The following is a 25,421-nucleotide window of genomic DNA, read 5'->3' as shown; positions in this document are numbered from 1 at the left end:
CATTCATTCACACGAAATAAATGCTCAAATGGTAGGCAACATACATACAAACTACACTTTCCACGAATAGTATGCTCGCTAAGGGACAATATTGCTCAATCGTTACAAGATAAATAATTCTAATTCCACCCTATAATAATTCAAACTCGGCCTAAACCCTCTGTAAAACACTGAATTTCATAGTTTCCTCGTCTCGTCAATTATTTTGCGCCCCTTTGGAGCGGGATACCTGTGTTTGATTTCCGGCAAAAATCTCATGTGTTTTGGATCACATGTTAATTAGTAGGTACACGACTTATATAGCTTTGTTCTTTCACAAAAAATGTAAAAAGCATTTTTTAATAATCAGATAATGTACTTGCCTTTAGCATAAAAACTTAACCCGGAACCCGACAAGAACATGAATTCCACTTTAGGTTTTCGTCTCATATAGCCTAGTGGTTAAAAGGGATCCTAACTTAACTCGACAAATTTCATAAGTCCCTTCCAAAGTTAGTATATAAAACATGATTTAATAACATTTGCGTTCCAGTGGCTACAAATATAAAATAAAGAGCCAGCTAATACGTAAATGCTCGGCTCGGCTGTTCTCTTCTCATTCTCTTCATTATAAAGCAAAGTTGTTTTTTTTTTGAAGTAGCATTCGCATGATCGTATCCTATACCGAAGGGGAGATATTCGCGATACAGACTGCCTCATGTTCGTATCTTGCTGCTGAATTTTCAGAGTTACTAATTTCAATAGGGTATGGAACCAAATAATCCATTCTGTAGTGTTTTTTTTTTTTAAAGGAACGAGGATTTGTAAGCAGTTCATTATTCACCATTGAAAATACGGTGCTTTCCTGTGCATTATTGCGGCGAAGAATTCATTCCCTGGTCCACCAGCTCCTCTTTACTCTCTCTCGTTTTTTTGAGGAGGAGGGGAGGACGGATTTTGTGTCAGCAACAGAGCAGATATAGCCGCTATGGCTATTTCATTCTCCTCAGATGAACTCATATCGTGAAATAGAAAAACAATAATATTTACGATTTGCGTAACACGTTTTTCGTTTGTTTTAATACAACGACCACGAGAGACTCTGTAGGTAAAACCTACTTAGTTTTAAGGATCGTCTGAGACCCCTACGGGCTTAAGTCTACAAAATACCTCAAAAAAGTCATGGGTTAATATACACAATTTTAATTGATTTTTCCAAGTTTTTGCGTTGTGTAATGCTTCACAATTTTTGTGAAGGTTCGCAGCATTCCGTAACGGTTTACGACAACACAATGCAAAATTTGTGAATTAGTTTATATATAGCATCGCAGTAAAAATGACTTTTGCGTTTTACTTTGTCCACTCATTTTAATACAGAACAATACGGTGAGACCTCACTTTCAATACTCTCCTTACAAGTTAGAAAAAGAAGAAATAAAACTTTTATGGCAAGTATTCTGTGGTGGACTTATCCCTGGATGAAAGCTTTCCTTATTGAATGGTGTCCCTGAGAAGCTAAAACAGGAAATTTAGGATGGCAGATCAGGTACGAAGTATTATATTATAAACTAGGTTTTATAATTTTGAAACGTGGAATAATATTTAATGTGTAACTACAATAATTGGTAATTTAATACGTGTATTCGTAATATATGTAACTAGTAATGTGCGAAACGCAGTGAACACGTGTGCCACATTTTCTTTAGAATGTTTATCGTATAGATAACTAAATGTGGAAAAGATTCAAAATTTTAAAGATAAATTAACTGTGTTAACTTATAATTTGAAAGAGCATGTAATCGGAAAATTTGCTATATATGAGTTTAACATTTTAAAAACTTAATATAAACAGTAGAATTCAGCTTACAGTATGGATTCGACGTACAGACTAATTTTAGAAATTCTGAACCATTTTTGTAGTTTGTAATCTATAAAATTAAGTAACCGAGAAAGAAATGTATTTATTGTTAAAACCTGATAATCCAATAATTTGTTGAAGACCAATATAAGAAATTCACAACGTAAATGTATGTAGACAACTGATATGGCAACCGGGAACCTGTCTTTATACTTAACCTAAAGTTGATGTTATCATTTAATTCAGTTTATTTGCGGAACATGACGAAAATGGCGAGTTTTGTATGCCTTAGTTTTCTAATTTATGTACAAAACGAATGAAATGTGCAGTTTAGGAATACGTGCCTATAGAGATAATCATTGCGTATAGGTACGTAGCTATACTTTTTTTTTTTTTTTTTTTCGTACATGTTTACTTTTGGCGCACCACTGTAAAGAACTTGGGTAAACTTTTCAATACACTTTTCCAGCTGCCCATCGATATGTAGGGCCGCTTTAATAGGGTGTAGTAGAGTAGGGTAGGGTAAAGTAAGATAGGACATTAGTGGTGTATCGTGGACCACACGAAAAAGAGAAAGGAATAGGACAATGTTTAGCAAAAGGGATCCAGCAACTTTTTTCTAAAAAAAATGTTAGTTTTGGTAGTTTCTGTTCACATTAGGTTAGTTTATGTTAGGTTAGGCTAGTTTCGGTTACGTTAGCTTTCTTCGTTAAATAATATTAGTGTAGGGATTCCGCATAAATTTTTGAGAAAGTGATAGAATTTCGGTTATTTCTATTAATATTTGATTAGTTCAGGTTAGTTAGTTTGGTTTAGGTTAGATTTGCTTTGGTTAGGTTAGGTCTAGGTACTTGCATCTTCCCATTTCTCCCCTAAATTTTGTATTTTTTACGTACATCTGAACCCCGTCTGCTAATACTGCACTCCTACACTGACTCTGATAGCATTCGTGCTTTTTAGTGGCCACCTAGCACAAGTTGGTTCGTGCTTTATGCACTAGTTTTTATGCCATGTTTACAACCTAGTATTTTGGGGATGTTAGTTTGTTACATTATATTAGTGTAGGAGTCCAGCATAATTTTCGAAAAAAGATAGAGTTTCGCTTATATTTTAATATTAGGTTAGTTCATATTAGTTTAATTTAGGTTAGGTTATGTTAGGTCTAATTATTTGCATCTTCCATTTCTCCCTTGAATTTTACAAAATACAAACCCCTTATGGAGCCCTTCTGTTAAACATTTACCAAAACACTTTATATGTCATAAATGCATGGCTTATGTGTTGCATAGCCCTGGGGGAGATGCTAAGTACTATTCAAAAAGTATCAAAAGTACTAAATTAGGTTAGGTTTGATTTGGGTTGGTTAGATATTCTTTTGTGTAGTTTCAGTTCGTTTCACACCTACGATAAACTGTTAGTTTGTTTAGTAGACCATGCCTTTTCACACAATTTCAAAAACTGACCCTCTTTTTTTTATTTATTTATTTAAGTCGATAAAACTCAAACACAATATGTGACAGTCTTGTCATTTACGTACAGTTTTCCACACTGTCTTTCTCGTAAGGATACCTCTCCGCCAAATAGTTTTTTCCGCCTCCATATATAGTGCCGCTTTCAACATAAAAAAAAAAACTAACGAGTATTTTCTTAACTTTAGCTATTCTCCTCACCTGGCTTTCATTCACTCTTCCTCACAAACCGAAAATTCTCCAATTCATCTAGTAAATTTTCTAAAATTGGTCCGGCGATACAGCAGTTAGCCTAACCGTAAGATAGGAATAAGTAGGGCAGGGGTAGAAATGGGTTAGCTTAAAATGAGGGAAGTTTTGACCCATTTTCGTAAAATTAATACGAGTGTAATTTCTCGCTTCTAAGTGAGTATACCAGCTGGAGCGGCCATTGTAAAGTTAACTCCAATTATGGAATCAGGGTTTGAAAATTGTCAAGGTATGGCGTCTAGAAATTCAAGTGGCACCAGCTTATTTTGATATTATTTAGGACTGCCAGCACCTCTTATTATTATGTTCTTGGATGGATTAAAGACAACTCAAAAAGTTATTTATTAGGTTTACAGTTTCCAATTTATCTTGAACATTAAATAATACTGTTGAAGTACAAGTATTGCCTACTGTATCACGTTATTGTATTCTTTTCTTTTGTTTTGACTTTAAAGTTGCTTCAAGATCAACCATTAATCATGCGAAATCAAACACTCAGAGTACCTACTATCTTGATCAGAAAGTTCCCGGGATACACTCATAAAATTATTAAATTCAAGTTTATTACTGAAAATTGATGTTATACCCTTCGAAGTAATCCCAATCGACTTCAACGCACTTATACCAGCGCTTGATACAGTTCTCAAAACATTTGTGGGACTCGATTTTCTGTATGTCCATCAGAGCCGTCTTCGGTTTTCGTATTATCTCCTCTCGAGCTCTAAAATGTGTTCCCTGTAATGGTTTGTTGAGTCGACCAAACGGGAAGATGTCTCACGGAGCTAAATTCGGTGGGTGCGGAATAGTATTCGTTACGATTTTAGTGAGAAACTCTCGGGTAATGATAGCATTGATTTACGCTCCATTGTCATAGTGCAAAATCCGCGAGTTGTTTTTCCAGATACCTTTTCTTTTTAGGCGGATTGCTTCACGCAAACGCTTATAACGCCCAAATAATACTTCTTGTTGACTGTCTGACTTACTGGCAGAAATTCATGATGTACAACACCGTTATAATCCATAAAAGCCGTGAGCATCACCTTTTTCGACTGAAAATGACGTTTTTTTTCATTCATTTCATTTTCTTGGCTCATTGGGTGCTCGCCACTTGTAAACCGCTGTTTTGCTTAGAGCATTATTGTCAAAACACTTTTCCAACATTTCCAAGGCCTTTGCACCATTGAATCCGTTTTTAACGTAAAATTTAATACACACTCGTTGTTGCAAAATTAACTCCATTGCAAAACTCGAAACATGCACCCAAACATATGTACTCAACACTGTGTCACTTACACAATTGGCAAAGTAGGATGTTCAAATTGGGAAGCAATATCGCTAACAGTAATGGCAACCCACAGAAAAATAAAAGGTCAAATTAGGTAACAGAGGGCCACACAGTGGTGATTCCGGAAACTTTTTGATCAAGGCAGTATTCGAAGCAGTTTCGGCTAAGGGATTATTTTCATATAAAATATTATTGTATTCATTTTTGTTTACTTGTTAATTAATATACAGTAATATTAAAGCGAAGTAAAACTTGCCCTTGGTACGTCTGTTGTTTTCACCTAATTTTTGGTAACTCATACCTGTTCCCTTGAACTAGGAACGAAAATTTTCTGCGAGAAACTAGGTTTGACCTGGCTACATTCATTTTGTTGATTTTGGGAAAGAATTTGAAGGCAACAGCCAAGTGAATTCTTGTTTTCCATTTAATTTTTCGTCTCTAGTTACAAGTAACAGGCAAGAATTACCGAAAATTCGTGTGGAAGCAAAAAACGAGACGCACGGAGGTTTAGTGTTCCGGTGGAAAAGATACTCTTGTTAAAGTATTGAGTCAAGACCATGTAAAGGGAGGGATAAAATTACGAACTCAGACAATGTTTCTTTTCCAGTTTTATCTTTTATACCAGTAGCTATAATCAGTATTCTTCCAACTGATGACTTTCCGCCTGTGAACAGTGTTCAAAAGCAAAGAAAGTGATAACATACCCGTATTAAACTAGTACATAAAGAAATACAAAGATATTATACGTACGTAAGTTTTCTACATCTTCCGCATACCGTATGATTCTTCTCCGCCGCCTGGTAACGTAGTTTAGATGAATTTCGAGACCAAATACGGCATATTCAATATGAATGTTGGTAAAATTATACAGCATTACGAGAAGAATGTACGGATGTGGCCCTGAAGAGGTGGTCATTGAAGTTTAAGCTTATCAAGAAAGCATTTGAAGCGATCCTGTGTAGCATCTGTCTATTGAAGCAGAACTATTTCACATTTGTCAATAGTTTTAATTTTACTACCATAACCATAATAACACTGATAGCCATCCCTATTTTTCATTCACACAGACACACTTCTGATGTTTCAACATAGCCAGAAATTTGCCCCCATTGTTGACAAATCGCCACCACAATTCAGCTAGGTGATGAGATTCCATCGTGGGTGTTGTTCTTGTCATATTCCGCACTTTTTAAGATTACCCCATAGACATCTGTTGTTTGAGTGTTGGCACCAGTCGTAGGGTCAACAAAATTCGTCTGATTTACCTTCAGGTGGATATATCCATGTTGGGCTAAAGTCCCGTAAGCTGGCCAATCATCACTGTAAATTTGTTTCCTCGTTCCTTGTGCCACGTCTCTCTGTATAATAGGAAGTAGCGTCTGTCTGTCTCGTCCTTCAATTACAAAATATCATCTCTACAAAATTATTGCCGTTAACATGACACCATAAGAGACTACCGTTGAAAATATGATACCATGAGAGACCGAAACCCCAAGGGCTCTCTGCGACGTCCGTGGGTTCGGTTGTTTTGTATATCCTCTCCAATTCAGGGAGTAATAATTGCTTTGCTGGTATCGCCTAGAAGCCCCATACACGATTGGTCGTATGCTTCCTACGAAGTAATGCCTTATCGATCTCTGCTCGTTCTCCTACAATACCCATTTGAGGACGACGGTCAATCATTGAAATACACACATCACTACTTACACTAAAACAGTCTCACGCCATGTTTCCTGCTCTGCCTGTGTATTGTGCCGTTCTAAGCTGACCCTCTTCAAAAGACAATAATAAACCAACTCCAAAATTTCTTGTATGGATAGACGGCTATTACATTTGCCATTTAGGTGCACGTATGTGAATAATCATTTTTCTTCCGCAATAACATAGGTTTGACGTGCCTTACTTTTGCATTTCAAACTCCTATATTCCTTATGCTGCCCGTTGGCTACTAGTTGTCTAGCAACTTTCCTCTTTCACTATCACACCCGTATTGGTAGATAATTTAGGTCTGGTAATAACAGAAGATACTGTGCTGTAGACTTCTCTGTGGCAAGTATGCGGTAAAATTCAGGTGCTTTCATCGTGACATCACTACTGACAATTACCAAATGACTGATCGTCCATTGCTTGTACCGGTGGGGCGGAGGTGTTACGAGAATGCGGGTGGTGAGTCACTGATATAAGGAAGCAAAATCACATGATTGATGCTCAGAATATAAGGCAAGTATAGGTAGGTCACCTATTGTTGTAGATACAGCCCGGTAGATCTGTTAGAAGAATACCCTATAATCTAAGGCCAAAGCCTGTTAACATGCGTATAAAATTGGGTTAGTATTGTTGGAGCGCTTGGTTTCCACAGCTGGCACCTAGATCAAAAGAAAATTTTTCGAGCCTTGTGTTTATTTTATGTATGCCGTATGCTTACTAGCCACGAATAAAATTTTATGCCATGGTAATTTTATATTTTCATACATTCTAACAAGTTTGATAACTGTTATCACAATTCTGTCTGTGTCTGCAGGGTGTAGCTCTTTCTCTTGCTTTATTTTTTTTCCTTGTAACATTCCAGTACTTGATACGTATTTAAAAACAAATATTTTGAGTGGCAGTTTTTAAGAAACTTTTCATTTTCAAATTACAATATTCACCTCGCGCAATAATTTTTACAATCTTAACACAGTAGCAACTATAACGGGCGACCAACTGAAACCCGTTCAGTGGTCATAATTCATGAAATAAATTTTATTTTGAGCGGAAACTTGTACACTATGTAGAGGCGTCTATGATTAGCGTGCCGTAAAAATATTGTTCAGAAGAAGTCACCATGAGCGTTGAGACACTTGTCCCACTGTGTCACTAACTTACAAATGCCATCCAACCCATACGCTCAACTTTTGGTCTTCCTTCAACACCCTGGGGATCCATTACGTTCACACTTTGATACCCCAGATCTTTCACAATTTTCTGAACAGTACCATATAACTCATGTTTAACCCGTTCTCTATGGATTGAATACTAATGCGTCTATCCGCAGCTGTAGCCGTATTCACCTTTTCACGCGTGTCTTCTGTAGCAACAACATGGGCTTGGCCAGGAAGGAAATAATCAGTGGTTTGTTCACGCCCCTTCCGAAACATTCTGGCCCAGTCCGCCACTGTTGTTTTGGAGACGCATGCATCACCATACACGTCTTTCATACTCCGGAACACTTCAGCTGGTTGACAACCTTCGGCACTCAGAAACTGGATGACGGACGCTGGTCCTGTTTGGAAGGATTGGAGATCTTGAACGCCATCTTTCACTCGTTATACCTGCAAAACGGAAACCCGTATCAACAACATTCCTACACCCAACACACAGGGACATTAGCCATTACACACTATTAAACAAACAATATCCTCCTGCACACTATACCAATAATACATGGAACGAACGGGTTTCAGTTGATCGCCCTTTATACTTACAGCTCTGATCTGACAAGCCTGACAAATAGTGCAGATAGCCACCCACATCTTCCCTCCCAACGCCAAGCCCGGCTTCTTAACTTCACGGAACACTAGTAATACATTGTTAACTCTGAAAACATGTAACTTCCTTTTATGTAACATATCAGTATTCAGTGCATTTTATACAAGAGAACAAATAGTTACCTGTATGTTGCATTAAGAGGTATACTAATTTTTTTAGTATATCGCGAACCTTTTCACTGTTTGCATATTCATATATTATTTAATTCTCCGGATTACACCTTCAACCTAATTCAATTTTTTTTTTCTTGTGTTAGGGAATAAGGATGACTCCAGTGCTTAAGTTCGGATTTTAAAGTAGAGTGGTATGCCTTTTTACCTCTTCTGAGAATTGGAAAACTATACACGAAGCATACGGTGCCAGCCATCTCCTTTCTTGAAACAACACGTTTCCATATCCATTGACATTGAACTAGATGGATGTTTCATAAATGTTTCTGACTGAATGCTTTGGAAATTTCGAATGATCGCGAAATATAGTAGAAAAGCAATATAATGATTGGGGCTTTAACATCCCGGTTCAGTCTGGATAGTTCCGGATTTACATTATCTGACCCCCAGGAATTGTTCGGGACTCAGAAAAATGCCGGTTTCCCTTCAAAACATAAGTTATATCATTTGTGCAATATATATAATAAAATGCTCTTATAAGTATTCAACTGGGAGAATAATATACTGCCACTCATTTTTGGTGTGTGTTGGCCTATTATTTAATTTCTTGTGGTATTTAAACAAGTGCAAAACTATGACTTTACTGTAAATCTAATAATGGTATTCTGCTTTTTTAGTCTAGAAATATGGGAACCATACCCATATCGCACGATATAGTAACAGTATTTGCTCTTTTATATTAATTAGTACGTTAAAATGCATACATTGATGTATTATTATTTTGAAACAGTTCAGCGGAGCTCGGCGCCTGAAATTCAAGGAATCTTGCTAGTAAAATATGTGTAATTTTATCATGTAGTTAATATTATTGTATACTTTTGCAGAGCGAGCGTTCGTTTCAAAAGCAGCCTACAGTATTTCTAAATCGTAAAAAAGGCTTAGGTGCCAAGAAAAAGAAGGCTCTCCGTTATATTCGTAACGTTGGGCTTGGCTTTAAAACTCCAAGAGAGGTAGGTGAATATCAAGTGTGTGAATATTTCTTATTAGGCATGGTTCACTAATATAATTTTCTTCTGCTATTTAGACAGAGAAAGCCTTTCAGAGGCAGCCAACGATCAATTTGAACAGGAAGGCGGGTCTCAAGAAGAAGTCTTTAAGGTACTATAAAGCAGTAGGGCTAGGATTCAAAACCCCGCGAGAGGTTTGTACAATTCATTTTGTTTTGCTCCTGGACAGGGTGGCTAACTGTGGTGGCAGTCCAGTGGTGATGGAAACTTGCATTAATGATGGTGAACGGCAAATTTTGGTGAAGGCGTTCGGGTGTATTAACCTGTTTTCTGTGATCGTCTATATTTGTGTGTATATGTTTCAAATGTAGTTAGAATATGTTCGTTTAACTTAAATGTTTACATATTTCATGTGGCAGGATGCAAGTAATTGCATTTGAAGGTCTTATATTTCTTTGTTATGGCACGCTCAGAAATATGAATCATCACTTGAAATTTTAATTTCTGAATAATGCTTGTATTTGCAAGAGTCTTGTTCACTTAAAGAATAAAAGCTCGTATGCTATAACAAATTACCGGAAATAACGGAAACACAATAACATACACAAGGAAGTATCTTGCGCAGTATTTTAGTGTATGTTGATGCTTTCACCAGCTTCTGGTAATTGATTTTCTATCCTTACTTCGAGGTTCATTTATTGCATTAGATATATATACTTCGTTTTTATTGCTTTTAGTGATATTTTAGTGACAGTAGAGAGAAAAATAGTGATAGTGAAAAAAATTGAATTCTAGATTACAAGAAGTTCACAGGTTTCATGACCCGTTCACACGAGTAAAGTGGTATTTGAATACCTGTACGCTGTTGCAATGTATGTACATACACCTAGAGGACATACCGTTCAACGTAACCAGACCAGTTTTAAACAAGATTTTCCAGGGGTTTTTCGCATCTTTCTGGAAAGCGAAGATAAAAAGATTCCGATTAAAAAAAAAAAAAAAAAACACGTGAATGACAGTTTACATTTCATTAACAGTCGTATAATGTGGTGTAAATCATTATCGTTGGGAAAGAAACCAGAAGGGCAGTTTACTTTAGGGTGAGTTCTCGTGGAATGATTTTATAAAGAAACACTTAGACTGTTTTGTTCATATTTCACAAATAATACATTCACATCCCCTATACTATGGCATAAGTCATTACTCATGTAGAAATTCACAAGGGGAGTTTACTCTAGGGATGAGTTTTTCTAACAATTTTCTTAAAAACGACAGGCGAATTTCTTCATATTCCCTAAACTACGAGATTGTTCAACAACACTTCAGTATGGCATAAATAGAAATCCACATAACAGGTAGTTTACACTGAGAGTGAGTTTTTCGAAAATGTCTATTTTTATTTTGTTCATATTTTATGTAGAAATGTTCCAATAATTGCAGCATGGCATGATTTAAGAAGTGGGAATGAGAAAGTATAATACGGTAAACTTTACCTTTTATTATGCTCCGTGAATAAGGTTCTCTGGGAAAGCTGAAATACAAGGATTGTTCAGGAACTTCAAGTGAGATGGTCTGTATCTCTATATATTTTAAGAACCTTTCGTGATGTCTATTTTTGAAATTGAAATCACACTATTACACTGGAGATTTTCGGTGGAACTAGGAATCTGTATTGCTATATTTTTAATTCTGACATGGTATTTTGAAAAGTAAGGAATTTTGGATTTACTCACACTAAGGTGTGTATTTTCTTGGCGTATAAAATATCAGGTTATTTTGATTACTTAGCAGGTATCAAATAATTACTTATTTACAGTTGAAAATAACTTTTACTAGCTGTTTTTCTACTATAGTATTATTATTCATTCAACTAAACCAAAGATAATGTAGTAAGTAAATAATCACTGGGTAAATAACACTTACTAAAAAGTTAGTCTTAAGGATAATTTTATCAATACTATAAGGCGTTGAAGGGAATTTTAATAAGGTGTGATTAGAGACGAAACTTTTTCACAACAATTTTAACGTTTAGTAGTATTAATTATAACAATTTCGCATTTATGTCGCATTTCTTTTAAATGTAGCACAAGTTTTTTTCTTTTTTCAAATTTAAATTATGGTATTTGTAAACAGTATACTTTTGGTAGTAAGGTATATCTATAATACAGAAATGAGGATATATCGTGATTAGGTGCACATTCTAGCTAATGTATTCAGTGAAATGTAGAAATTAATGCAAAATGTAAACACTTCCTCTAACCTCATCCTAAGTTAAAGGATAACATGCAGCAGGACATTATCAGTTTTTAAGTTTGTTCTTCTGTCAGTAACAATCATATTATACTTGGAAAAGAATCTCTCGGCATCAACACTGGAGACTGGCAACCATATTGAACGTAACGAGCTGACAGCAAAATACATGTGGTTAACTTTTAAACTGTTTAACAATGATACAGTGTCAACTTCCTTATCCTCACTGTTCAGAACTTCAATAACTTAGGTTTTAAATTCATAGTAAGTAACCAACAGATCATGAGCATTTTCACCACAAAGCACAATCAACGATTTAAACAGTTCAATTTTGTTGATGTCTACGTCTTTATGAAGTGAAGCAACTTCTGGATCAAGTAACTCGCAGAGCTTTTCGTAACCTCTTCACACAGAATTGTCGTCTCTTGCTTGTGTGTAATTTTGCAGCTTCATCAAATCCTTTGACTCAAAGGTTTTCAACTTTACTTCAACTTAGCCTGTTGAGAAGCGCTACCCTTTTTAATTAACTGTGCAGTACCAGACCCAGATTTTCCTGCTTGAGCGAACTCTAATTTATTTCGCAAATTTTTAGTTTTCGCAACAATAAAAGTCCCAAAAGTGGCATTACACCATGCAAGCTTAGGATTTTATGGAGATCTTAATTTATTGTAATGCACATTTTCGGTAAAATGCAACGATTTTTAAGTTAAATAGTATTGGAAATCGCTTTTTAGCTATTATTAGCAATAATGCCACTTTTCGTTTTCATTTGCATTTATCGTAAGTAAGCCGAATTTCTCAAAAATTCGCGATAATATAAACTTGATTACGGGCACTGAAACAAAAAAATTCATGGTTTCCTGAAACATTTACGCATTCTTTTAACATTTCGCACATTTACATTAGTGAAAAAGTTTCGTCTCTAGGTATGATCTGTAAGAAATGCATGTTTCAGATCAAGACTGTTGGATCTTAGTACACTAATTCCTCTAGTATTAGAGGTGCTGAGTTACTTTGTGTGTGTGTTCCTCGGTACTAACAATATGAGCCTTGAAATAAAACGAACCTCTTTTACACGTAATTTTTAAACTTCTCTGGAGCTTTATTTTATTTATTTATTTATTTTCTACTGGCCCAATTTTCTTTAGATTTTGTATGCATAATTTAATAGTTAAGAGAGTTCTGCCCCAGGCTTAAATTATTATTGATATTATTATTTAGTGCACATTTGAATATAATTTTCTTGCAAAAAGCGTATTTTTCTATTTTTTAATAGATTTATAGGTTCTCGGTGCTTCGACCTTCCTTTAAGCATATTAAGGAAGAGAATATTTTACGTTACATGGAGAAATCTTATAATTTGGTAGCCTTATTCTTGATATAATATTGTATTAATTTAAATTTAAAAAGTATTTTGACTTCCAAGAACGAAGTCCACTATTCATAACTCCCATCATATAAGAACGAATCAGTAGTTCTGTTCTTTAGTATACTAATTTGTGATAGAATACAAGATTATATTCGAAAGTAAATAATTGTGAGAATGTGTTGAATTTTCTCAACGATTTAAAAACAAACAGAAAGTAGTGTATTATATTAAAAGTGTAACTTCAAAGTTATTCAGTTTTTTAATTTGATAGCAGTACTCTTGCGCCATACTCCCATGCAGGAATAAAAGACAAATGACTTGGGGAGTACCTAGTTAGTTTAGTCCATGTAAGATTACTAATATTTAAAACACAAATGCAGATGATTGCCCATGTTATTGAACTTATTGCTCCTTTCCGTAATTTTATATTGTCTCAAGGCAGTTATACGGTATAGTTGGAAGTGTCTTGGTTATATTGGGTTGATGAGATTGAAAAGTCTGATTTTACGTCTAGTTGGAAACCACCTTTTCAGAAACGAAACCAGTAGGTGAACCGAGGTCATGCTTAAAACGTCTGAAACTATACATACCTAACAAACAGGCTGAAGTGCCTAGTCAGGAGGCAGTGTTACTGAACAGGGTCGTGTGAAATGCACCTGGAAATCACATAATTGCGACTTCAAACTGGAACATTTGTCACATCTGGACAGGAAAAACATTAACAGTGTGTTGGTTTTTGAAATATCATGCCATTGACATCTCAGTAAAAGATAAGCTCCGCGACCACGAATTGCTTGTTCTGAGTAACTCCTCGGCAACACGTGGAAGCGGCCCCTCGTAATGGTGTTTTAACAATTGCAGGGTTAGACATGCACCATACCATTGTCGTTCGGTGCCTCCTTGCAATTGACAAGGTGGAAAAGTTGGACTAATGGGTGCCACGTAGGTTGACACTGTCCAACACAGATCCCGTCTGGAGTTGTGCAGTTCTCTAAGTTTAAGAAATAACCGAGAAGATTTCCTTCCTTCGGATTCCCACTTCTGATGAAAATTCTGACGCTTTCCAAAACCGAGTCTTCCCATGTCAAATCAACGTTTGGTTTCGGATCGACTCTCATAGATTTGTTATATTTTATAGTCTGACCACTATTATCTATGTGGAACCAGTGGAAAGCTCGAAGTTGATTTGTGAACCGGTTTCGAAATTACAAGCCGCTGGCATTTCAGGCTGTAAACCTAGGACGTTGGGTTTAAGGTGTCATGTTAAAGTTCATGAAAAGATTTTCAAATTGAATATAACATTAGAAATTTTTAAATTTTTTTTTTAATCGAAATTATGAATTTGATCTTTTCAGAAAGCCTTATTTTTGAAAATTTCAAAAATAAATAAATATTATGAATGTATATCCAAAATTTTTTGATCGGTACAAGAGTTCAACTTGCAAAGGTAGAGTTAAAATCCGCGTTAATTTAGATTCTTCATTAAACAAATAAAATAAAAACGTGAAAGAAATAAGGATGTATTAAACTCATTTATTAATAACATAGAGTGAAAATGATCAGATTTCTGTCCATATTTGCAAGTTCAGGTCGTCTTTAAATACTGCTTACAACTCCGTTTAGAGTGAACTTGAAAATCTTTTTCTCTTGTCACTACATTTTTGTCAGGCAAGATGCATAGTTGGGGGATCACAAGGTTTACATTGCACTACATCCACTACACGAATCCAGAGGACATAAATAAATAAAACTAATTTCTGTCCTTTCTTCATCCTTACATCGAACCTGACTAGTAGAATGCACCTTCGTTATAATTCATTTTAGATAATTAAATAATTACAACAATCTTAATTAATGGTTAACAAATTGGGCGGAAGAGAGAACGAACCATAACGGCTCGTTACACATCTGGCTTCCTATGATATGCAAAAGATGGGCGAGCTGAATAGAGAAACTTACACTTCATCCTTGCCTAACACATGCATCAGTCACCACCTGTTATAGATTGCAGTTATGTATTCGCTTATGTTTGCCACTGATGAATTTCTGTTTCATTTAACTCTTCGTAATACCTTGACAAAAAGTTTGCTGATGTTGCGGGGATGAATGTGTAAAATTTGTGTCCCAGGCATTGTTTATGCTTTGTTAAAGCGATCTTGTAGGAGTCTTGCTGAATCTGTGTACTGTTCTTGATTAATAAATGTAAAATGCACGCCAGTAACGTTTGTAGCTCCCGAGTCAAAAAGCTGCCGGGGTGAAGAATTATATTATGTAAATGCTGACTACTTGCTATGGCTGCGAATCTCTTGACTGTGCTACCAACCCCATTGCGAGGCCCCTTTCCGTGGGCTGTTGCAGCGGAATGCCATTCAGCCTCAATGGCAAAATCAGCTTTATGTAAACGTAATTTTAAAAAGTTCTTTTTGTTTTTGCACTCAAGACGACCCATCAGAATAGTAGCACAAACAGTGACTATTACATCTTTAATTTCCTGTGAGGGCAGACGTAGTTATCATGGGATGCCTCTCCACGCCCTTTTCTGTCGCTGTCACTGACTACAAATGGATGAACAGTGGCTTGCTCATTAGTCCAGTGATAGCTTTGCGCCTTATCCTGTTGCACAGAATCCATTTACAACAAGAACCTAACAAAGCGATTTTAAGTGTGGAAGTGGAAACTCTTCGAACAAGTTGTCCAATTCTGATCCCAAAATGAAACTTCGGAATACATTCCGAATATTATTACTGTTTTTTAATTCTCAAAATATTGGTTTTTGAGAAAGTCAAATTCAAAATCTGCGATTTTTTTTAATTGAAGATATTTAGTGAGTTATATATGCCTGAAAGTTATTTTCATAAGCTTTAAAATGATACCCTAATCAACATCCTAGGCTCTTTAGATCGCCGCAAATGCCAATCGAAAAATTCTCTCTCCTGAAATTTTTGGTAAATTTTGAGAAGTTTAAGCACCTGTAATTTCGAAACCAGTTCACATATCAACCGGAGGTATCAGGTCATTTTCCAATAGTACCAAGAACTATCAAATGTCATCAAAATCTTGCAAGGTAAAGTGGGATTTGTTTGAAAATTGTATAGATTTGGCATAGAATGGCGAAAGTGTTTGCCTGCAGCCGGAGATTACTTTGACTAACCAGATATTACAGTTTTCATTATTTTTTTTTTCTTCGCCTTTGAAAGTCACACAGGTTTAACGGACATTTCAATCTCAATAACCCTGTATTTTTCGAGTGACTGCATGTTCTTCATGCTGAACGGGGTAGTACTCTACACTAAGTTCAGTTTCAGCGTAAATTTCGATGTGGATGCCTTGGAATAGTCAGCATTTTTGTGTTGCGCTTGTGCTTTTGTTTTGTTCATGTGATTGTCTGTTTTTAAATTGTGGTAAGTTTAGATTGTAAGGTGATTAATGGTTAGTTGCTAGTTTCTCCGGTAACTCTAATTGTCCATGTTTCTATAATCTTTAAGTGACTTAAAATTTTTGATAGATCGAGATAGGAAATGTAATTTCGTACTTTAAAACCCCTCTTTTTAGTGTTAGTGATAATTGGAATATCCGTTTTCTTTTTATCCTGATACCTAATTTTTATTTTGGAATTCACTTGTTATGCTTCTTCTGACATCGAAACGTCGTCATAAAGTTTTTTGTCCCAATTGTATAATCTGTTCACTTTCCAAGGTGGAAAGGTTTTACCGAGGTAAAATACGTGGTTCAACTTAACTAGAATCGGAACAAAATCCTTCACAGCAAATTTTTTTAAAAAAATTAATCATATTAAGTTAATGCTGGTTACTGGGTGAACAAAGTAAAATGATGATAATAATTTTAGTTTTCCGTCTCTTGTAATCGTGTACAATAGTAATTTCCATTTCTCTGCTTTAACACTATAGTCTACTTCCCCAACTATACGGGGACAGCCAATTTGTATCTGCAATGTGAACATGTATTCTTAACTGTTTTTGACATGCTGATTTCAGACGTGCTGCTTAATTTTTTCAGTCACGTAACGTTTTCGAGATACACGTGAATCTCTTGGTATCTATGTACTTTTGAAGCCAGGTAGAGAACCTTATTTATCTTATGTGTACTTAGTGTTATTTGTATGAGCACCCTGTATAATCCCAATATGTACATGATGAGAAATTACGACGGTCTTCTGAATAGAAATGAATGATTGTTGTTATCTGATACATGATCTGGTATTCTTTAAATGCACTATATAATGAATTAACATGGATAATTCATTGAGACTATTTGTTTCACAGGCCATTGAAGGAACGTACATAGATAAGAAGTGCCCGTTCACCGGCAACGTTTCTATTCGTGGGCGTATTTTGACAGGTGTAGTCCAAAAGATGAAGATGCAAAGGACCATTGTCATTCGAAGAGATTACTTACATTACATCAAGAAGTACAACAGATTCGAGAAGAGACACAAGAACATGTCAGTTCACCTATCCCCGTGCTTCAGGTAGGTTACGTTTGAGTGTGATCAACATATGCGATAGGATAGCGAAAGTAGTTCATTTGTAATGTCTGTTTGGTTGAAACAAAACATTTCGGAAGTTTGTATGGAAAACAGATTATCTCACACACACAAATCCAATTGAAGCGTACTAAACACTTCATCGAGTAAGAGATAAGGAGAGGATTCGAGAAGGGGCGTAAGAAGTATATAGGTCCAATGAATGTATTCCCACTTTAACATTAAAAATAATCATGATAGATTTTCGAAGCGGCCACCATCAGCATCCAAGTACTGTCCATGTTAGCAAAACGTTCTGTAATGTGTCTATATTTTCTCGTAGCTTGTTTAATATAGTTAAATGGGTTTTCCCGATAAACAAAATCTGTTGGGGTTCCGGTTAGATAGAAGTTAAGAGATGTTACGTTTAAAACCATGGTGAAAACTTGACTAAGTTAAGAGTTTCTTGATAGCATATGTATATGTAAGTTGACTAATAGAGCGAATGGAATACATATTACCAAATAAAATTATTACTTTTTTTTTTTTTTTAATTTATTGTAAGAAATAATATTTCGGATACTTCATCGATTATTCATTATCAGGAACCTTAGAACCTTAAAACAGCATCAGAAGCTGAAGACTTCAGTTTAAACAATTGAAGATTTTCACTAACGTTGAAGCTTTAAGCATGTGAAGACCCTGTTGCTGCATTCATAAGCCTCTGGGGTTCTTGACTATGGATACGCGATGAAGTATTGTACTATTACCTTAGAATTATTTAAAAAAAAAAAAAAAGTTAATCCTAATTTTATATCTATGTGAGCTAATTTTCTTTGTGTAATACAAGTGTTTCCATAAGGACTGAATTCTTCATTATTTCACAGTATTCTTCAGAGAAATATGTTTGCAAATGATGATAAATAACGACGGTCTTCTGATTTACTTCTATGAAGGACAATATTTTCATTGTTTTCTGATGCAAACTTGTCTCTCTTGTGTATGAGTTATCTTTAAATCAATTAGTCGAAAAATAAATAAAGAAACAAACTGTTGTTGGCTCCAAGAGTAGTTTATTGTTGACTAGAAAGTTTAACAGGGTGTTTACTGATACTGGAATTTAAATTTGATACTGGAATTTTGATCCACATACTGGAAAAATCGTGACCAGTAATTTGTCAACAATACTCTGTATATATATATATATATATATATATATATATATATATATAAAAGTAATTGTTTTAAGAGACTTAGAAACAATTTTGTATCCATTGAGATTGTAATTTTTTTCCAAAGCAAGAGTTGTATATATTTTGTAATTAGACATTTAAAGCAATGGGTGAGGGGAGTTGTTAGGCCCTTTAAAAAATGTCAAAAAATCATTGCATTTCAAAAAATCAAGGTTAACTAAATTGATTAAAAATGAAATATTTTGGTGGTAAAACAATTACAAATCTCAAATCATCAAGAGTGTGATTATTCCTAAAGAACTTTTAAAAAATTATATTAGGTACTGGAATTTTGCTGATAGTCATATTCAGCCCTGGCCACGGCGAGCAGATAGTGGAAACTCTCCTCGTGAACGCTCACGAGCATTCTATGAGCAAATACCATTGTTCGTGCTTCGTGAATCTTCGGGTTTTGTCCTTAGAGGAGCGGAAGTGTTGTCAACCTTGGCGGTAATCACTAGCTTACCAAATAAAAAAAAGTATGTATGGTAACTGATTGCCATTTAGTGTATAGTGTTTTTTACAATGTGGTAACCGTTAACTATAGACAACACAAACTGGTAACAGCAATCAAATGATAAACTATGTACGTTCCTTTTCTTCTTTTTTCTTTCCTTTTGTTAAAGAAGGATGTGGTGGAACCAAACCATCGCTTACATTTATAAAAATTTGCCAGTTTGCCCAATGGAAAACCAGTTTTCAATATATATATATATATATATTATCAAGTTCTTAATCCGAGTGTGGGTATGTTGTTTCGCTTTATAGGAAAAGAGATAATCTGTTGATACGAAAAAAAAATACTGTAGCACTTGCTTGTAATTATCTAAGTATTATCTCCAGAAAATTAGCTTATGCATGTATGTGTGTACGAATAGGCTTAGCAAGGGGTTGGTTGTGGAGATTAGAAGCCACTATTACACTATCAATAGGAAGAATAGTATTTCTTACTCCACTTTTAAAGTGGGGCCGCGGTGGCTCAGTGGTAGAACGTTCACAACTGGTGCTTGGGGTCCCGGGTTCGATCCCAGCCCCCGCCAAGTAAACTTTGCGGTGGACAAACACCGTGTGCGTGGGTTTTCTCGGGGTTCTCCCATTTCCTCCCACTTTCTTCATTCTATCATTTCATTCATTACTCATCATCACCGTCTCCTTTAGCCTAACCGGTATAACCGTGGGACGTAAAACCCAAATATTTCATTTCATTTTTTCCACTTTTAATGTTACTTTGATCGCAAAGAATCAAACAAAATATTAAGAGAGCCACAGAGATTTTCCATTTTTAAGAGTGACCATTAGTGGGTACCATTAGTTTTTTTTTTTTTTTTTTTTTTTTTTTTTAACAAGGAGTGTCTTTTTAATAAGGAAAAATATATTGTCCCTGGCTGGTTGCTTGCCGGTAGCTTGTTAAAAGTGAAAAAGAATGTTAAATCATATCAACGACTGAAGCTACACGCTTGTCTTTCTTCGATAGTTACTGACTGGTTTTGAAAGTCACGATGTTGTAGGCCTACTGTAACAGCGTAAACTTGGAAGGGAACGTTCCAACTGAATGATACGAACAATTATTCCCAATGTCTTGAACATGAAACGTGGATTGCACGGATAACGCTTAAAGTGGGCTGGATTGCACTGGAATTTCCTTCCGGCAAATTAGTGTTTGGTCGGAACTCAGTTCTTCTGTGTAATTGTCTCTTAACAACATTTGAACATTTCTTTTACATAATAATATCTAACTAACTCTATGGCCTATGGAACCCGAAGGTTCAATGCGGCGTTTACAACATGTTTCCACTAACTTCCGTCCTTAGCCAACTGGATCCAGTTTCTACTCTGTACTCTTATTTCTGCAAGATCCATCTTAATATTGTCTTCCCATCTACGTCTAGGTCTTCCTAGTGGTCTTCTTCCAATTGTGTTTTCAGTTAAAATTATGAAAGCGTTTCTAATTTCTTCCATTCTGGCTACACGGAATGGCCACCCGAGCCTTCTACACTTAATGACCCTAACAATGTTAAGTGAGCGGTATAAACTATGCAATTCCTCGTTATGAATTTCCTCCAATCCCCATTTTCATCCGTCTTTGGTCCGAATAATAATAATAATAATAATAATAATAATAATAATAATAATAATAATAATAATAATAATAATAATACTACTACTACTACTACTACTACTACTACTACTACTACTACTACTACTACTACTACTACTACTACTACTACTACTACTACTACTACTACTACTACTACTACTACTACTACTACTACTACTACTACTACTACTACTACTACTACTACTACTACTACTACTACTACTACTACTACTACTACTACTACTACTACTACTACTACTACTACTACTACTACTACTACTACTACTACTACTACTACTACTACTACTACTACTACTACTACTACTACTACTACTACTACTACTACTACTACTACTACTAATAATAATAATAATAATAATAATAATAATAATACGCATTATTATTATTATTATTTTCAACCTCCCGTCGTTCTGCTATCAATCTAGCAACGAAAGGCGTTCACAACTTAGCAAACGTGAAGCGAGTGACAAGTTACAGACCGAGTGCTAATGTAATACAATGTCACGAATTGTGTAAGCAAGCTAAAAAAGGTCTGAAATAATTCGTTTCCGATTTTTGCAGTCGTTTTTACGTCTGTAAGCTGACATGTTTAATATTAGTTTCTTTCTTTCTTTCTTTTTCATTTGTTAGTTACTTCAACGCTAACTGTAACCTCTATCATGCGTCTTCCTCGATCAAAAAACGTACCAATTTTATTTCCTGCAGTGTTTTCGCGTCACTGCTTTCGAAATGGGGAGGGGGAGAGCACACCTGCACATTTCACGCTTGCGTCTGCTCAATGCTTCAACATCGTGCGAATTTGTGACCAGGCTTGGCCGTAGGTTTTTTACCATCATGTGTGGTTGGCAACACTTATCGGATGCAGTGGAAGGGGCGGAGCTACCAACACCTGTGCTCACCTGTTCTTATCTTCGCTCGTTGTCGCTCACGCTTCGGCTCCGGGAGCCAATTCATGGGCAGGCCTGGTCATATTGAATATACTGGAAATGTACTGGTGAAACTCAGTGTAGACACCCTGTTTAAATTGCAATTTCTTGGGAAATTATTATAAGGATTCTGATCATATTTTGTTAATAACAGCATGGTATTAATATTTTTTCTTCTTCATATAATGACATTTCATTCGTACCAACCTAATAATTATGTACACGAAAACTTTCACATCATATAGATATAGTAGCAGAGATTGGTGTTTCCTGTTTTCTCGAACGTTGTTGTGAAACAAACGTGGGAGTTCCTTACGTGCTAATAAAAAGAGCTTGCGCTAAATATATTTATCGCTGTAATCATTGTTTGCTCTGAAAATTTTAAGAAAATGAACCATCGTTTTAGAAATCTTGGTTTTCTTGCTACATATCTCTACAAGACTCACGATCATCGAAAAACACGTGTAGATGGTTCATTTCTGTAGATCTGGCAGTAAAACTCCACTAGCCAATCTGGGTTTTGAATGTGGAAGGAAACAAATAGTTTTTTTTATTGCTGTTTAGCAATAAAAGGGAGCAAAGAGTTCCACTTAATAATTTGTTCTTTAAATTGTACTTTTTTTTTCTTTTTAGTTACTGATAAAATGGCCGTATTTTATTAGTAGAGCGTGATTTGTCTTCAGTATAATCCTTGAGTAATGAAACTATAAGGAATAGCGTGATACATACGCGTATTGATTGTAAAGTAACCCAACTTAAGGTAAACTAAAACAAAATCTCGTAAAGAATGTTTTTACAGGGTGGGCACAAAGTACCGTTATCCCTGAAAATAAGTAACATAAACCACTAAACGTATGTAAATAACTACACAGAAAGAACTGAACGACATGAACAACAATGCCCAGAAAAGCCTTCCTTAGGATATTCGCATTCGGTGAGGGTATACTGTACAGGCTTGATTCCGTGCTGCTCCAAGAGAGGAACAAACATGTCCAGGTATCGCTAGTGATTCACAACACCGTCGGAAAAGAACGGCCCAGATACGCGTCTGTTGCCCACGCCTGCCAGTATCATCACATGCGGGGGATTCGATTCCAACTTTTCATAAAGGTGGGGATTGACCTTGGACCAAAAGACTTCCTGTAAATTGCACGCTCATCGGTAAAGATCAGTTTGCCGCGTTTTGATATTGTGTCGAACGTCTGAAGGAGTGCCACACATGCCTCCACTCTCCGATCCTATTACGGGAAAACTTACCCTAGCATTTATCAAGGGCTAACGGGACTTTTTGGCCACCCTCTGTACATACTAATATACTTATTAATTTAGTGGAAACTTCTGAAGAAATACTACTTGTTAGATTAATATAGCGCCCAGAACAATTCTGATGCGATGTGGAATCGAGTCGTAGAGATCTGAATAGTAGCAGATTACGTTCATGGAGGCGGAAATCTGTGCCAGATTCTTGTCCAAAACGAGCCACAGATGTTCGATTAAGTTCAGGTCCGAGGATTGAATGGACCAAAGGAGGTGTACATCTAGATATTCCTCAAACCACGGCGCAAAAGCTGAGTGAGTGGGCTGATTATAGAATGTCGTCATTGCCCGGAAACATCTGGACCTTATGGTGCACATGGTTCCCTAAAATGTCGACATAATTACGGGCAGTAACGCAATCGGTAAGTATCAATACAGAACCCACTGAAAACAAGAATATTGTGGCCCATAGCATCTCAGAGTCGCTACCAGGTTTCACTGTCGGGTGGGAACACTGTTGATCATACACTTCTTTGACGCCACACAAAAGAACACGGTTCGTGGTTTGAAATAACCGAATGATGACTCGTCCAAACATATCACACATTTCTAGTCATCAGCAATCCGTGTTGCATGTTCATGACACTGTTGACGTCGTGCTAAAACCTGATACTCTTTATCAGCAGTTTCGCCCGTGTCACCCAACGCCTCATGTCCATTCATGTAACTTCCGGCAATCATAAAAGTTGTGAGAGATGATTGTTGACATGCGCTGTGGGAAATGCTGCTTAAGTTCCTTAATCACTGACACCGCAGTCACAAGACAGTTCTGAGTAACAATCCTTTTTAATGCTGGGCAGGATACTGTCACTGAGGGTTTTCTTCTGATCACTATCCCTTGCGACATACGTTGCCACTTTCGTCATGCTTGCACCATATAACAATCGCAAACAATTTGCCCTCTCTGGAAATGAGAGGTTCTCCATTTTATACCATCTCCGACTGCTCAGTTCACTGCATTGCCGTTCTACTGGTTCTCACGTAGTACGGATTGCACTATCACACCACCACCAACAGCTCAGCGCCACAGTCACCGCCTGATCATTGTCAGACATCTGACGCTTTTAACTCCATGTTTCCATTAAATAGATAAATGTATGATAGGGTTTTCTTTCCAGATTTTATTTTTTCTTTATTTACACAGTATCGTTTAAAACTTATAATCTTTGTTTATTTGCAATGTAAATCAACAGAGCCAAAATCTTTGGGGAAGATTACATACCAGTTTGTTTTTACCATTTTTTTACTTTAAAATGAATACATTGTATATAACTAATAGAGTGTAATTTTGCTCGTATTTATGCTTAATATGTATATTATACTTTGTTTGCAGAGACGTGCAGATTGGAGATGTGGTGACCGTTGGTGAATGCAGACCTCTTAGTAAGACCGTTAGGTTTAATGTTTTGAAAGTAGCAAAAGGTACCGGCACCAAGAAGAGCTTCAAGAAATTCTAATGTATAAAGTTGTGGACTTTAATTAAAAAAAACTATGATATAAATATTTGTAGTTTGTTTTACCCTGAAAGATAATTTCGTAGCTGCGCTTTGCATGTCTTGTAATATTAGCTATATAAATTCAAAATAGCTGTAGGAATGCCTTGCATAATGCAGGTTTTGCTGTAAGTTTGCCGGTTCATTAAAAAAAAAATCACCAAATGAAACTAAATAACATGTATGCATGTACATCGAGTCGAGTACTGGTATGACGATATTAACTACAATTGAAGAATGGGATATGGTGGCTCAGTGGTAGAGCGCTCGCTTGGTACTTCGACCCCAGACGAGTTTGTAGTGAGTAGTATCATGTCCTTCCACATTCTCATTCCATCAATTCTTTTCATAATTATCTTTCTCCTTCATACTGCTGGGCATAATTGGTAAAGTACGGAACAAACATAAGTTAGCAAAACGCTATTAAACCTAATGACTATTTTGGTCGTTTTTGTCCCGTACTTTACGTAAAACTGATTTTATTTAAAGTTTAAAAAAGTTTTGTTCTTCTACAACTTTTATATGAGGCGTTCTGGGTAGTAAGGACGCACTCAAAAAGAGCTCCATCGTGACTGTGTGGATAGCATACTGCCTTTGGCGTGGGAGACCAGGGTTCGATTCCCGGAGGGAACTCATGTAGTTTGGATTCCACGTTAGGCTGTAGTCCACGTCTCATATAGCCTCAATCCTGAAAGGGACGCGGAACTTGAATCAACAGAAGGCTACTATTATCTGACCAGGATATTA

At 36.1% G+C, this 25,421-nt stretch overlaps 1 protein-coding gene across 2 annotated transcripts; it reads left to right on the top strand.

Annotated features, from left to right (window-relative positions):
- The first annotated feature begins 1,368 nt into the window (after positions 1 to 1,368).
- RpS11 (ribosomal protein S11) lies at positions 1,369 to 24,682 on the top strand. 2 transcript variants are annotated; one of them, XM_081742470.1, is made up of 4 exons: positions 1,369 to 1,525; positions 9,563 to 9,679; positions 17,388 to 17,593; positions 24,515 to 24,682. In XM_081742470.1, exons 1-4 carry the CDS (start codon positions 1,514 to 1,516, stop codon positions 24,636 to 24,638), a joined length of 459 nt encoding a protein of 152 aa, XP_081598596.1. In that variant the 5' UTR covers positions 1,369 to 1,513; the 3' UTR covers positions 24,639 to 24,682. The 2 variants fall into 2 exon arrangements, with proteins under 2 accessions (XP_081598596.1, XP_081598595.1); XM_081742469.1 differs by lacking the exon at positions 9,563 to 9,679 and adding an exon at positions 9,363 to 9,488 and having other exon boundaries at positions 1,370 to 1,525.
- Positions 24,683 to 25,421: the final 739 nt, after the last annotated feature.

Source organism: Thermobia domestica, chromosome 16 (assembly GCF_964235325.1).
Source record: "Thermobia domestica chromosome 16, izTheDome1.hap1.1, whole genome shotgun sequence".
Classification (NCBI taxonomy): domain Eukaryota; kingdom Metazoa; phylum Arthropoda; class Insecta; order Zygentoma; family Lepismatidae; genus Thermobia; species Thermobia domestica.
Note: the sequence above shows the minus strand (reverse complement) of the source record. Positions and strands in the feature narration are given on the sequence as shown.

Coding starts and splice junctions, on each gene's coding strand:
- RpS11 (XM_081742469.1), top strand. Junction 9,489..17,387: donor GCTTTAAAACTCCAAGAGAG/GTAGGTGAATAT, acceptor TTTGTTTCACAG/GCCATTGAAGGAACGTACAT. Junction 17,594..24,514: donor CACCTATCCCCGTGCTTCAG/GTAGGTTACGTT, acceptor CTTTGTTTGCAG/AGACGTGCAGATTGGAGATG.